Source organism: Dermacentor silvarum, chromosome 5, assembly GCF_013339745.2.
Source record: "Dermacentor silvarum isolate Dsil-2018 chromosome 5, BIME_Dsil_1.4, whole genome shotgun sequence".
Classification (NCBI taxonomy): Eukaryota; Metazoa; Arthropoda; class Arachnida; order Ixodida; family Ixodidae; genus Dermacentor; species Dermacentor silvarum.
In genome coordinates this window covers 100,494,736-100,511,188 of record NC_051158.1, presented here as the reverse complement: position 1 = coordinate 100,511,188, position 16,453 = coordinate 100,494,736, and the positions used below count along the sequence as shown (strand labels likewise).

General features: G+C 43.8%; 1 protein-coding gene across 1 annotated transcript in view; it reads right to left on the bottom strand.

Moving 5' to 3' along the window:
* Positions 1-16,453, bottom strand: part of LOC119454277 (fatty acid synthase) — a 46,521-nt gene that overhangs the window by 19,198 nt on the left and 10,870 nt on the right. The window contains exons 6-7 of the mRNA XM_049668013.1: positions 10,300-10,489; positions 5,526-5,755 (exon numbers count right to left, since the gene is read on the bottom strand). Coding sequence (XP_049523970.1) covers positions 5,526-5,755; positions 10,300-10,489 — 420 coding nt within the window. The remainder of the gene's footprint in view (positions 1-5,525; positions 5,756-10,299; positions 10,490-16,453) is intronic.

Sequence of the window (16,453 nt, the reverse complement as noted above, 5' to 3'; positions counted from 1 at the left end):
ACTAGATAAAATATGTGAGGTAATCTTCAATCCAACCAAATATTATTCCTTCAAAAATAAAAGTACGGTAATTTGGTCTTTTGAGCAAAAAAAGTGAGTGTTGACAAAAGAAGAGACAATAAAGGCCGGCGTAGATAAAATATATTTCATTTCACAGCACGCTTTGCTCGACCTCACTTTGTCTTGTAGTGTTCAATGAGATATTAGTATACTGAATTTGTGTAAAACATTGGTAGAGTAAATTAGCGCAATCAGGTCAAGAAGTATCTCATAAATAAAAGGTATTGAATTGATTCCTCGACAATCAATGAAACTGTGTGTTCAGAGAGCATTATGGGGAAGAAGGGTACATGTCGCGCATCTGCAGTCCTACTTCGTTTCTCTCATAGTGTTACCCTGCCAATGTTTACCACTGTAAAACATGTGATATACTAAGAGGGCCACTTATTTTGTTCACGTTAGAAATTATCGTAAAATGTGTACTTTATGGGAAATGGAAGCAAACGACAGCCTATGGCGACAGTTGTCACAATGTGTGAACACACTTGGCGTCAATTTAATTGAGACTGATGCGGCTTGAAAGTCGGTCGACTTATCTGGTTTGCTGTGAACATTTCAGGGTGAAGCACCCTTAATAATTATTTCTGTATTCGAAAATGTTTATGCACAAAACACCCACGAAGGAAACGGGTGTACAGGCCGAAGGGTCTGCAGGTGTCCGTTTCCCTTGTCCGTGCCCTGAGGTGCGTTTTATCATCTTTATATGTTCTACGAACAAGGCTATACGTCTACAGTGTATGTAACAGCTATCTCTTTAGCTTCCGATACAAGTCTCCAACGTTTTATTCGAAACATGAACGCACGGGAGGGGCAACCGAAAATTGTCTGACATTTGAATATTGGAGGCAAGAGTAAAAAATGCCAGGCAATATTTCCAATTTCGCGGAGGAAGTAAACATGAAATCTTGCATTGTCCCCTAGTCTCAACTACCAGCAATGCTTAATGGTATTTTAGGCAGGTCAGTGCTTATTTGCATACCCCAAGCGAGTACGGTGAGTTAGTGTGCGGCACTTAGTGTGCGAGACCGAGCTGCGCCGTGTACGTGTTGTAGTGGGGTGCGCGTGAAGTAATCCAGACTACGGCTTTTCAATGTTGGAGAGCGGCTGTAAAATGTCAGCGGCCAGCATCAAATCCAGTTTCACGTATCATTCCCTATTCCGGGACGTCACTTTTGACACGCACTGCAAGCAGAGACAGATGTAATAGCCGTTCTTGCCCATTAAATGTCCGCTTTTCATGGCCTGTCTACTCCGCGTTGTTCAACTGTGAGTGACACAATAAGCCCTTTTCTAACGTGTGCTGATTCGGCGTTCTTGGTCTACAAGAGCCTCGGCGCCGAAGTTGGGATGTCAGGAGGAGTAATAATACGCTTTAAAGTGTATCGAAATTGCGCGAACCTGTCAGAATAGTATAGAAAGGCTGCGTAGCAAACTTGGTAAATTGCAGCGTGGTAACAACGCCAGTTGCAAGGCTTGCTCAATTCTATCTATACCACGACCATATCGAAGTTTACCTCGAAAGACTGCAGGCATTCGCAACTGCTCATTCAAAGCGATGAGCCAAAGGATGCGCAAGTGTTCTCGACAGTTCCGGCAGACAAAGCCTATGTCACACTTAGAAGATTTGTGGTGCCTAAAAACTTTGTCGCCTGCAAGTATGCCGATAGCACGAAAGTAATACACGAGAACTACGTGCGAAAGAGTTCCGCCGTCAAACAATAACAAAAGTTAACTGGCAGGCCAAACTGACACAATCAGATAATTCTTCGTCGAACTCTAAAAGCAGGCAGTAACATTCAAGTTTGTTAGCCTTCGAGATCGACTAACGTTGTGGCCTTGCAGTGAGGACATCTGCTGTCTATCCCAAAAAAGGGGACGTGGGGATGAGAATCAGCCATGCCACCAGCCTGACACCGCTAGAAATGGAGCCGAGAAACTCTCCCGGCTCTCCATCGGGCGGTACTTACAGAACAAGGAACCAGTTCCAAAGAAGGCAGCGAACAAAACCAGGCCTGTCACGGCTACTGGGGCAGGCGCCTGCAATCATTGCAGGCGCGGAAAGGAAAAAGCACGTGCTGTAGTCGTGATGAACATTTTGGTGAGGCGTGCCCATTTTAAAAGCGAATGTCTCGAATGTTCACAGCAAGGTCACGTTGCTAAAATGTGTCGAACAAAACAAACGCTTTCGATTGGCCAAAGGAGAACACAGGGGCGCTATAACGTAAAATGATTCCAATCTGGGATGCTATAACGTAAAATGACTCCAAACTGTTTTGATTCCAAACTCCTGACGTCAAATTTACGAACCACCGATGCAAGCATCCGGCGGTGACCCGCAGCTTGTTGTCTGAAAAACCCAATCACTCTCCTTGTTTCCTTTGTTCGCTTTCAAAACCAATAACATTGTCTACACTCAGCGGTTTTTCTTATCTAATTGGCTGACAAATAGCGAGGAGCACGCTCTAGTGGAGAGGGTGTCGATGGGGCCGAGCCAGCACAGTGAAAATAGATAACCGCATGAAGAGGGTGGTGCCGGCTTCTCCGATTGGTCCGCTTCGCCTTACTTGCGGTGGCTGGTCTAAAATCGCGGCGGCGTGCAACGGACAGATAAGAATGCCGCTAAAACGAATCCTCATCAAGGACGAGTTGGCAGAGCGATGTCGTATGCATACCGAAAGGGCTCGATAACGTTTTACTGCCACGATAAAAGGTTCATCATGTGCAAATAAATACATGCTCACCGGCAGGTGCGAGTAGCCAGGGCCTGAGAGATTGGCCGGCAGCCATCTTCTATTCCTTTCGGAACGCAGCAATCTCTGGCTATTCAGGAAATTTTTCAGTTTTCTTCGGCATATTAATGTAATTTTTTCACGAACAAATCACTTTGACGCGGTGAGTTTTCCCGGTTTTGTGAGGTCGCGTGACAAACAGGTGGAGTGGGCGCAGCCCAAAAGATTGAACCAAAAGCAGAGCGCTAATGGTGAAAAGGCGTCAAATCAGGAATAATTATTTTTCTTTTGCGCTGTTTAATCATGCATAATCAGTGTGTACACGTTAGAACAGAGCTATCGCGGTTTTCGTGACGTCAGGTGACAGACAGGAGAAGTTGGGAGTGGCCTGAAGATGTTTTGACCTATCGTGGTGGGCTTATTGCAGAATTGGAATAGAAAAGTTTCGAATAGCTTTACGTTATAGCGCTCCTGGTAATAATAAAGGTATCGCACATGTTTGTGTAAGTGATATCGGCCCACAGTGGGACATAGACTGGTAAGAGTGGGACATGAATCAGGCTTCAGGATTCCAGCACTTCGGGCAGGTGATTTCCTCTCCAAAACGAGATGGAACTTTTCGGGGGTAATACGAGTGAATAGTATTCATGCGGAGCACTGTCCGATGTCAAAACAAACGCGAAGTGTTTTTATAAAATGGTGCGAGCTACCATGGGCTTCAGTGAAACAATTGTTCTCAACGTTAAAATATCTCACGTTATTTCTAAGCTTAGATCGGTTTTGTACTCGGTTGTAGAGCACGTCGGAAAGAAATTGCACCACCTGGAGAAGGCTGACGTCGTGTACTGAGTGAAGTCCCGTGAGTAGGCAACACATCTAGTAATCGTGCCAAAGAAAGAGATTTCTGTAAGGGTCACCGAGAATCACAAATTAACTGTTATTCCGTACATACAAGGGGAAGCTCAGGCGCTTACTCTGCGGCAGGATATTTTCGCGTCCGTACCAGGAGACAGAGCTTTAACAGTTCTAGGACACTGAGGCCTACCCTCAACATCGGTTTGACAAGCAAGCCCAAAAGCTCTCAAGAGTGAACACGCTCTCGTGCTCATTTCAGTTCAAAGGTCTGCCGCACGGAGTATCAAATGCTCCGACCGTGTTCTAAACTCCTATGGAGCAGCTATTCCAAGGTATGCCAGCACCACATGCTACGCCATGACGACTTGATTTCGGAAAAAGACAAGTGAGAATGCTACTGAAGAAGAAAAGGAGTATCAGGTCCGCTCGAGCAGAGTATCACTATCAGCTCGAAAATGTGAAGCTAACAACACGTTTTCGTGGAAAACTGTAGAAGCGAAACAAGATTGTGACAAGAGCAAAAGGTACCTGGCCCAAGTATTCATTTAAATAGGTTCAATACAATTTCATATGCACAACGTACTTCACAACGACCATTCTCCAACGTCCAACAATGTCATTTTCCCACCTTGATAGAAAGTCGAGAACGAATTAGGGTTGCCGGGGTGACTGAAGTATTTCTTCGCAATACACCAAATACTGTCTCGCAAAGCAGCAGCCAGACAGTGGCATTGGACGACCCGACGGAATTCTAAAGACCATCCCCAGACAGCCTAACCTCAACGAAGAGACTAAAACAAAGGTGGTTCGGCACAGGGTGCCTGGAGGAGAAATAGGCGAAAGGAAACACGGCACCCCGGCTGGGTGTCGGATGACCGCGGGTCTGAGAACGGCAGCTGGAGGAGAGACGCGCTGAACTTCGGATCGGGCGGGCGCTAAGAGGCCCACAAGAACGAAGACGGCCCGCAACCTTGCGCGAGGCCAAGCGCCGTCATAGCCAACTCCGCTGGTCGCTGGCGCCGCCGCCAACAATCCTAAGAAGCAGCCAAGGCACTACCCACACCGGAGCCAGAGCACCACCTCCACTGATGAACTAACATCGCCGCATCGCGTCGGATGATGGACGTGTAACCTGTGAGCGCTCGGCTAAAATCGCATTCTTTCTTCATACACTATGCCATGTTATGTCACGTTAGGTGCTTGATTTTATGTCTGTAGACTGTTAGTTTTGTTTGTCATAGTTCTTGCCTATACTTTGATATATAATTGATCGTTCGTCTACGTTTTCCAATTTTTAAACTACTTCTTCTTCTGACTCCCAATGTAAGTTTTTATTGTGTATTTGCATGTGCTGTCTCGTGTCCATTCTTTTCGCGTAGCACACCTGCACGCCTGACACTAAAGTCCCCTGCAGTTGCCCACCGTCCCGAATTTAGCGGGACAGTCCTGACGTTGAGCAAAGGTTCCGAACCCGGCACTGACCCTGTCGAGACGGCTAACGTCCTGACTTGTCTTTTTTCACTGAGGAACAAATAAAGCACATTTCTGTTTCATAATACCTGGCAGCTAGCCCGGCTACAGGTTCTTCCCTCTGATATTCTGTTGCATTGTCACAAGCCTAAAGTCGATTTCGCTTTCACGATAGATCTAATTTTCCTGTAGCCTCTGCCCAAGCAACTTTAGTGGAACTAGATTTTAAATCACGGCTGGGTAGGACTAAACAATTTTTCAACATTGTTGCATGTACAGACTGTTGGCTCCTGTCCATGACATAGGTTAATTCGTCACAAGTCGCCCACGCACTTCCCCACCCGTCGCGACTCCATCCGTTCTAAAGGTGGCAACCCTAGCGCGAATACGCCACTTGCCAGCTCATATTACCTTGTTTAGGACTTCTCGGAAGGCAGGACCGATGCTTTCGATGTGCTTGCTGTGGAAAGCCACGCCGAAGCTGTTGACCTTGCGGGCAAAGATGTTCTCGGCTTGAAGTTGAGCGACCATCTTGTCTACGGCTTCGATAGGACCAGACACTGTTACAGAATCTTCCGCGTTGTGGCATGCTGGTGACACACCCGGGGGGCAACGTCGCGTCGCCTCTTCCCACGTGAGTCCTAAAAGAAAACGTTCCGTAGTGAATTATGCGTCTCTTCGTTAAAAGCTTTCGAACGTGAATCTTCGATCTGTAGGAATGCTGAAATTACATCCCAGGTGAGTTTTTATGGAATAAATGTATCTAGGTTCTTGCAATCTTTGACAGTATGCAAATATCGTTTAAAGGAATGACTGCGCGTGGATCCAAATTGCTCCCTAAGCGGGATGGTCACAAAATGCAAGGTAACGACAACTGGAATGAGATGTGTGGGAAGATGGGTAAAGAATGAACAAGTCCTAGAGCACTCTTTCAGGACATTGCAAGCCAGAATGTCATCAAGGCACCGATAGGTGTTCCGAAACATGAAAGGCGTACTTTTACGTGGTCTCGACTTTAATTTCTTCTTGGCAGTTATCCACGAAGTCAAAGTGACAAGTCATGAAGGTGTAATCGGCGAATGAGTGGTAATAAAAAATAACGCAGCTCCATCCGCTAGTCCAGCGTTTCTGAAGCTATTCAAGTACTTGACCGCTTCTAGTAGTACCAAACCCACCATGATCCCCTCCCCCCTTCCGCCATTTTGATAAGCCGTGTAAAAATGTACATTTTAAATTAACGTGTCTGCATTTGCTTTTTAATTTATTTAAAAGGCATTAACCGCAGCAGCGAAAGCTTCCAAAATACTTGTTATAGCTTTTAACACGGTGTGATTTATTCCGGTATTTTATTAAAAATGTTGTGTTTACTTTCTTGTTGCAACCATATCTGCTGAACCCCAATTCTGCGGTTTGACTGAGACAAACCTAGTTGCCGTTTGGGGGCTGTGTTCGTTCAAGTTTTCTTTGTGAAAACCGAAGCTTTAAGGTATCGTTGGTTTTGCCATTTCGCCGTCCACCTTATGACCAAAGGTAATTTCAGGGTATAACGAAAGCCATGAAATTGTTCAAAGAAAACTGAGTTGAAAGAGTTTGGGCACCGAGAGTGAAAGTTCTCTGTTCCAGCAACCAGAATGGGCCCATTGTTGGACCATTCATGCATGACCGCCAAAATAAATCCCATTACTCATTTGGGCGTCATGAGCCGCAGTTTGAGAAACCTTGTGTTGGTGGAACTCGTCACTCAGCGAATAGGTGGGGAAGCCTTGCTGCAAAACTTAATGACTAGTGTTGTGTCCCAAGGCCTAAAACGCCTCATCGTCCTCTCTGAAAGAGGGTCCTTCCCCGCATTGTTTGCAGCACACAATTTGGGTCTTGGAATTTGCGTTCTCTCTGCGAAAATATCCGCGAAGCAACGCCAAGTATTTGTTAAGTATGTAAAATCCACTGTTTGCTGCGGGAACTACAACTGAGTTTCAGCTTCACACACACATTTGTTATTCCGAAGGATGGGCTGCATGGCTAACCAAGAACATCGACCGCACATGACGTCGGCCTGCCGCATTGTTTGGTCTAGGCTGCCTAGCTGGTCCTGTCGGCTCACCTTATTACTACTAAATAGTCTATAAAAATCGTCGTTTACTCCAAGTATGATCCTTGTCCTTCCATCAGCTGCTACTTCGCAATACAGGATGCAAATTTAGCAAGCCAGGATACGTGGCTGATATTCAAAAGTGTTACTCCATATGTGCTCAAATACTTAGGGTTCCTTCACTTAGTTCTCATGCTCACCTATAATGAGATCCTAGAAAATCTCTCGGGTAGTCAGGAACGATTCTCCAGCTAAATAGCGACCAAAAATATCATAACATGGATTTCTTGGAGCGCAAATATGATGAAGCCGAGAGCGCCTGGCAAACGACGCACTGACACAGTAGGCTGTCACCTGCATGTCTTACGGGCAGTACTTTTTAGGGTTTTCATTGCCGTAGTGGAGGTCAAGCGTGTGGATTCACCAGTAACTTACTCTGACAAACACAATTAAGGTACTGTATAGAATGGTGTAAGGGCCGCACCCATGTAAGGACCGCACCCCCAATTGGCAGACCACAATTTTGGAAAAAACAAACACTTTCCAATGGAGAAGCAATTGCGTTCGGTGCCCCAATGCCACGCAGGCGTATCGGCAAACTTTAGCGCACTGCATACTTCCGGATGCCGCTACTAGACAGCGAGAGCTTCGCGTTAACCTCTGATGCAATGATACATCCGCGGATTCGAGGTGTTAACAATTTTGATCAATATGTTCGGCCCCGTGTAAAGGCAGCACCTCGTCAGAATTGTGAAAAAAAAATATCCGGCCCGTAGATGAGTCTATACGGAATTTAAAAGAAAACTTCACGGGTAGCTTAGATTTTTTTTTCGTCTCCTGGAATTTTTCAACCTGAATACGAGAGTTAATACACGAGTTCTTTGTCATTCTTCCTGTATTAGAATAGCCGCCCTGCTTCTAGATTGAATTACCAACTTAGTGCTCAGAAGCCGAAAGCCAATTTATTGACGTACTGTGCGCTAAGTAAGCGCTATTACGACTGGCCGCCTTTCGCAAAAGTCAATTAATTGTGGTGTGTGACTCATGCCTTGCATATTGGTAGTGACATGGCACTGGTCTGCCAACATTAACTGCGAGATGGATTTCTACAGGATGCGTTTCTATTATGTTTCGAGTGGCACTAGAGAACCGACTTCCGGTAGCCGACAAGAAGCCATACTATCCTGAAAGGTTTTACGTGTGGCGTGTTGCGTGGTCAAGCGCTGACATAAACGTCCCAATCTTGTGCGAAATACCTATTCTGTCAGGTGAAAGGTCTTCTGGCCGTCAAGATTATCGTTAGGAAATTGTTGCTAGGCGTAGGCGGCGATGGACACGTTCTCTTCGTCACGCAAAGAATACACAGAGGTTGCGCTTTGTGGAGCACGGAGGCTGACTCCATCTCTCTCAGTGTCTTTCTGGTGACTCCTGGTTGTATATTTACACTTTTGATTACCCTGTACTTAACTGCCAACTTTCTTTTCCTCTTCCCCCCTTCTGTTTGCACGCTTTTCAGTTACAGATACTTGTGCGCTTTAACCGTCCATTTATTTTCATCCATGTTCCTAAGTCTCTCTTGAAAACTAACCAGTGAATACGCCTCTAACGGTAACCGTTCTTTGTGAGGTTTGAAAATGCGTCCACCGGTTCGGGAGCAGTCACTACCGCGGATAAAGGAGGGGTCTACGCACCTGGGACAACATGATGCCATCCTCAAGGAAAAGGAGCAGCTAGTTGAAGCAGCAGGCTATTTAAGCAGCACGGTCATGTTTAAAACTCTCTGTCTCATGGCATCTGAATGTTAACTCATGTTCTATATATATCTTGAAGTTATAGCAACACCAATGTGCGTCGTTCCTGCCCGATCCCCTGATATGTGATTGCCATGACACGTGCACCCTGGTCAATTATCTTTTGTAATCGCCTGACGACAAGCTAGAAGGAGCGAGAATCCGACGTTGCAAAAGCGCTCACTTGTGCTGAATAGGAAGTAAAGTGACAGCGGTGGCGTGGAGACGACGCATTCCTTTTCTTGTCAATTACATATTAATATTTTTTGAATATTACATATTCAAAAAATACTAGCCACAGTAAACACACAATAGCCGCAGTGCCGGGAACGCAAAAAATTACTTAGCGTATGACAACTGTACATTTTCGCGTGCTGTCTGCAGTTTTATTTTTTTTTGAGTATGGCCCGGTCCGGCGGTGCACAGATTCGCTGTAAAGTTGTTGCACGAATGAACACGTGTGTATTTTAGTATTGAGAATAGTATATGCGTTTCACAACAACGTATCTAACAAAGGTAGTTTGCTGGTAATAACATAATTGCAGTGAAGTTACGTTGCACTAAATCGGGCCACAATTTGAATCGACTGCAATAATCGTGGAATGATTTGTACATCTGTGCTCATTCAACAATATATTTTAACGGACACTACGAAGAAGCGCGTACGTGTTCTTTTGCACAAGCAGTCGTAGTACGTGACCTGATTTTGCGAACGAAACTTGGAGACGTCGTAAATGTACATATGTTGTCTATTAATAAAGTGCTATAAACTTCATATCACACAAGACAATAAGATGCAGTTCTGAAGGAACTTTTTTTTCAAGCCTAACATGTGCCGCCTGTTTTTGTCGGAACCCTATCGTTTCAAATAAAATTTTGTAAAATAAACTATAAGTCTTGAATTCCAAAAGCAAATTCAAACGCTGTCAGAGACACCTTAATAGGGGACTCTAGTCAATTTCGATCGCCTGGCTTCTTTAATGTGAACCTAAATTTAACTACACGGTTCCTATGCATTCCGGCTCACGAGGATGCTGTCACCGAGGTCAGTAATCTTAACCGTGGTCTTGTGCTATGCAACTGAACGCCACATTCAGTGAGCCTTCGCGGCGAGAAGATATAATGCACTAACTGAACGAGCTACTGAGACAGCAATAATTCTTGAAGTAAAATCTGCCAAGAGCCACCGTGATGCTTCAGTGGCTACGTCATTTTGCTCTCCGGTGGCATGGTAGGGGGGGGGGGGGTATGCATGCCCGTGGCGTCAGTAACAACTTCGACAGTCAAGTCACTTAACAGTACTTGCCTACTGCAGCCATGGCACCATCGAAAGTATAGCCGAGTTCTATGCAGCGGCCTCGCCAGTAGGACGACAGCAGAACCTGCTCGGTGGTAAGGCATCCGTCCGCATATGCACAGCCAATCTCCCCGGCGGAATGACCCACCATGCCGTCCGGTTGGATTCCCAAAGCCTGAAGCACGTCCACTAGCGCTATCTGCGAGTTAAAGACACATCAAAAGTCGTCTGAAAAACAAGAATGCGACTCTAAAAAAAAGAACACCTGCATTTTCTGTGTCATTAGCCACACTCGCCCCGGGTGTGAAAAAACATCTTTCGGTTACGCCATATTAACGTAATGCTGCGTGATTGTCTAATGTGACGAGGATTTTTGAAAGCTTAGCCGACTGCAACAAGAACAGGAGTGAACGCTGAAGCACTCGACTCGTTTATACGAATTATGCAATACAATTAGGAACTTGCATTTAGGGTACGTCACGACATTCGGAAAGGTATTTTTCAACATTGTCTTTTTTATGTTTCTAAAAGCGCGTACGCGCTAATGATTTTTTAGCAGAAATAATTGCGTTTCTACTTGACCGCGTTCAAAAATTTCCCATCCCTTGCGTATGCATTTCAAACCGAAATGAAAAGCACTAGTTAATAGAGAAAGTGCAATTAACCGACGCCATTGATATACACAGGTACCACTTTATTAAATTTGGATTTAGGAGGTATGAGGTACATAAAGGAGTTCTTGTGGTCATCAGTGTTTCTGAATTAGCTGAAATGTTCAGCAAAGGGCTGCGTGACGTCTGCTGTTCTTGTTTGTTTACATCGCGTACGCTTCGTTTTGTCGGTTATCTGCTTGTTTATTTGTCTTTTTAGCTTAGTCTTATCCATCTGAAATGTTTATTTGAAAGTTGCAGAATTTATTTAATCATAGTAAAGTTTTACGCCAAAAGAAGTTTTCCACGCAGGTTCTTTCGGAATCGGAAACATCAAAGGAAGGCGGACAAGTCTACAGTGGACACACTGCAAAAATAAAGGCTAGCGCCAGCTCATGCAATATAAGGTCCCGTTGTTTCCAAGGAGAACCCATGCTAAGGGCACGGCGTATTTTAAGCACATCAGGGCTTACTTTCGTAGCTGAACGTTGCTTTCAAAACACTAGGCTTGGTTTTCTCAAATTTGGTGGTAAAAGTTCTCTTGTTACTCGAACACTCATAGCGTTTTTTTTTGGTACACATTTCTGGATGACATGTTGTGTATGGTTTATCTGTACACAGACAATGCGATTCAACATGACTGGTTTGAAACGTATGGTCCTATTTCATAACATGTAGAATTATTAATTGGAAAAATGCAAAAACATCAGCTTTTAAAGTTTTTTTTTCGTAGAACTTCAGTTTTATGCACAGTGAGGAATCCACGCTGATAAGCTGTGGTGGAGCATCGAATGCTGGGCTAACTGCTTGTCTTGTTGCTCTTAGGCGCCGACGTGTCCCTCCTGGTCTGATTATCCTGCTGGACGGCCGTATCAAGGAAAGAAGATAGAGGCACCGAAGCAACGACAGATAACTTCGCCGTCATCGCCTACAGTGGAACTGACGTCACGGACCACGGGATCTGAGCGCTACAAAAGGAAGCAGCGAAAGGCTACTCTCTGCAGTCCGGTGGAGCATCGAATGCTGGGCTAACTGCTTGTCTTATTGCTCTTAGGTAAGCGACATTTTTCCAGCTCTATGCTCCACTGGACTGCACTTTTTTGTAATCAGCAATGGCTCAACAGTGTTTTTCTTGTTCGAAGAGTATTGGAAAAGAAACTACGTTTTTAACATGTAGTAAATGTGAAAAGTCTTTCCACTTGGGCAAGTGCTCAGGAACAACTAAATCAGCTTTTAAAAGCCTTAGACCTAGAGAATTAACAACTTGGAAGTGTGATGGAAGGAAACCTGCAAGGAAATGGAAAGTGATAACGATGCATCAAATAGTGAAAGTGACAACGAGACAAGGCAAAACGAAAGGACCACAGCCTCTGTGAACACTCTGATTGAAGGCTTGAGCCAGAAGCTTGCCGAAATATTGAGCCGACTGGGAACCCTTGAAGGCAAGGTTGACAAACAGAACTCAATCACAGAGGCAGTTGAAAAATCAATGGAATTGCTTGCTTCCAAGTACAAAGATTGCCGATCAGGAAAATGAAATAGCTAAACTAAAGAAAACAATTGAGGAACTAACTGAGAAGTTGACTGAAAAGGACACTGAGCTTGCCAGGTTGAAAGACTGTGTCACAAGCTCTGAACAATACACAAGGCGCAGAAACGTAGAAATACACGGGATACTTGAAGCCCCTAATCAGGACCTTTACCAAGTTCTGGCTGATCTCAGCGTAAAGATGAACATACAATCACCGGAGCGACAGGTGATGGAAGCATTGCATCGGCTTAAGGCACACAAAGATAAGATTGCGCCGATTATTGTTCGCTTTGTGGACCAGACCACAAGGGACATGTGTCTGGCGAAAACGCGCGCTGCGGGCAGACAAAATCTACATAAATGAAAACCTGACAAGGGCTCAGGAAATGCTGCTTTCGGAATGCAAGAAGCTTGCAAAAGATCGAGGATTCAAAGTTGTCTGGGTGAGCAACGGGAAAATACTTGTCCGGAAAAGTGAAGGTGCATCGGTAATTAGTGTCTACTCAGAAAGAGACCTCGGTAAACTAGCGTAATGGCATCCTTTGACTCATTTCGTGAGTGGAATATTCATGTAGAAACTGATAAAAGTGAAGCACAATTGAACCACGAACTTAGTTTGCTACATGTTAATATCAGAAGCTTGAACAAATACTGGGATGAATTGGGACTGAAGCTCAAGACTTCTGTGGTTCCGTTTGATGTTATTATTTTGACCGAAGTTAATATAGATGCGTCGAGAAAATGTGCATTTATCTTGGCTGGGTATTCTCAATATGCACTGTGCCGCGAAAGTCGTAAAGGAGGCGGTGTTATGGTGTTCATAAAAAATGTGCGGATGACGAATAGAATTGATGTTATGCATGAATAAACTAAACATCAATTCTATTCGTCAACCCGCAGATGGTCACTCTGTGTATTTCGAAAGAAAATATAGAGTACACTTTATGCGCAATATATAGGCCACCGAATATGAATACCAGTGCATTTCTAGATGAGCTGTATACTTTTTTTCCATAAATACATGAATGAGAAGCACTTCATTATTTCGGGGGATCTTAACATAGATATTATGAAAGAGAGGAAAAGTATCACCGCTGATTACCCCAATTTGCTAGCAGAATTTGGACTTGTTAGTACAATTAATGAATGTACAAGAGGAGAACACTTAGGTGCTAATATAACAGTCATGCATTGACCATATAATTCGCTTGCAAAAGCAGCAATATATTTCCGGAGTTATCAAGCAAAAACTAGCCGATCATTACTTTGTAACGGTTGCAATTATGTCCAGTGATCATAGAAGTAATGCAGGCATTATAAAAGGTTCTGTTTTAGGTAACAAAAAAGTAGACCAATTAATTCGTAATGTTAACTGGAGTTCCCTTTTAAATTTGGATCATATGAGCTTATACAAGAAAACTGTTGAAATCCTTCGCAATGTATATGAACAGTCAACTAAACCTGTTAATATCAAAATAAGACGCCCAGATAAGAAATGGATAACTCGTGAAATAGCAGAGTTGTCCTGCGCGAAAGATAAGGCATGGCAAAAATGCCGGAAACAGCCTGAAAATAAAGCGCTAAGAGATGAATATCGCGCGTTGCGGAATCAAGTAACGGCTAAAATGCGACAGGCGAAAAGATCCTTTTTCATGCGACAGTTTTCACTGAACAAATGTGACGAAAAAAAAAAAAAACGTGGGAGATAGCGAATGAACTAATGGGTAGGCAGAAAAAGGCTTCCATTGATGAAACAGTAAAGAAGAATTTTCCAAAGGAAACCGTGAAGGAACTCTGTGATAAATTTAATGATGTGTTCTTCAATACAAAAGAAAAATTGCGAAGCATAATAGTCAGTAGTCCTGTATCACATCAATCGAAACGAGCATGTGCTCATACAGCGTATCTGTCCCTCATATCAGCGGATGATCTAGGAGAATTATTTGCAGAATGAAGCAGTTCAAGCCACCAGGATATGATGGCATTCGTCTCAGAGATTTTCACAGGAACTTTGGCGTTTTAAAAGATGTTCTTCTGAACATACTGAACGGTATATTTGAAACTGGTGACATAGCTGACGGACTTAAAATATCTGTTGTCAGGCCTGTGTATAAACATGGCAAGAAAGGCGACTTAATAAATTATAGGTCAATTGCAATACTGTCATCGATAGCACATATTATGGAAAATCATGTTGCATACGTTATGCAATCATTCTGTGAAAAATACTCTTTGGACAATGATGCGGAATTTGGCTTTACAAAGAATAGAAATATGACAAAACTTCTTGAAGAATTTTCTGATTATGTTTACAATGCAATAGAAAATAACCGTGTTGTGTTAGCCCAATTCCTGGATTTAACGAAGGCATTTGACACGATAGACCATGCGTTACTACTCGAAAAATTAAGCTCACTTGGTTTCCGCGGTCATTTGAAAAAGTTTTTTGTCAGTTATTTTACAAACAGGTTGCAGCGTGTAAAGCTTGATAATACATACGGACATTTGAAGAATGTTACATTCGGTGTACCTCAAGGAAGTACACTCGGCCCACTGCTTTTTAACATTTATGTGTCTGATTTGGGTTTATTGCAGATTAAATCAAAAATCTTTCAATATGCTGACGATACAGCGCTCGCACTGGAAATCACTGACTATTGTGCTGGCGTTAAAACGTTTCAGGCAGATATAACCGAAGTAATTGACTGGTTCTCGCAAAATTTTATTTTTTTAAACCTTCACAAAACAAAACTGACATGTTTTAAAAAACCCCCTAAAACAGTTGCTTTAACCCAACCACTGTACATACACTCATTCCTTTGTTACCCATGTGATTGCGAAGCCATGCAAATAGAGCGAACAGTTCAGTATCTGGGCATTTACGTCGACCAACATCTCACTTGGAATGAACACATCGTTTACCTCTCTAGAAAGATTAGGGCCATTGCGGCCATGTTGTATCACCTTCGGGGGAAATCTCCGCTTCACCTTAGACGAGTAATCTACACAGCATTAGTCGAACCTATTTTAAAATACGGTATTACATTATATGGCAACTGTTCCGAATATAAGAAGCAAGCATTAAATGTCATACTAAAACGAATTGTGAACAGCATATCTTACGGTACCAAATTACACTCGGTTGACATGAAAGAGAAGTACGAAGAGTTACGTATCCTACAGATTCGTGAGCTGTTTTATTTTGTTGTGTTGACGCGGTGTTATAATTCAAATGAATATAAAGCTCCTGTAAAAAAGATGTTACATTGAGCAAAACAGAACGTTTTGTTAAACCACGGGTCTATAGTAATTATGGTAAAAAGATGCGCAATCACTGTGTACCAGCTATGTTTAATGAAATTCCTGATGATCTATGTCTTGCAAGCAACAAGAGAAAGATGATGACTAGTTTAAGACATTGGTGCGTAAATTTATTGCCTTGCGTATAGCTTTACTTGTTTTGTATGTGTTATTTTGCGCTGTCAAATTTATTGGCAATGTCGTACGTGTATAACATGAAATGCATGTACACTCGGCGACAAAATATTGCGGGGCACGCGAGCGCGTGGCGAAACGGTCCTCCTCGCCTACTGGCGCCGCACCCCTGGTGTCGAGACCGACGCTTGCGCACATGCGCGTACTTCCGTTACTGCAAGCGTGCATGTTTCTGCGCTTCTTTCTTGCGCGCCGGCGATATCCGAGTGCAGCCGCGAGGGGCCCCTCTTGCGATTGGCGCTGTGGCAGCTTCGACGGGCAAAACTTCGTTCATATAAAGGAAATAAAAAGTTCCTTTTATCTTGCCTGGCTCTTTCAATAGAGCGTCTTTTCTGCCTCGCTCTTCGGTGGGAGAACGTCTCGTTCGTGAAAAGAAATAAGGAACGATCATTGGCCACGAAAAGGCGCAGTGCAGAAAAAAAAAGACTTGTTGCGTTCGCGACCGGCGATATGCATTCGCGCTCGTGACTCGACAAAAAGCGACCGG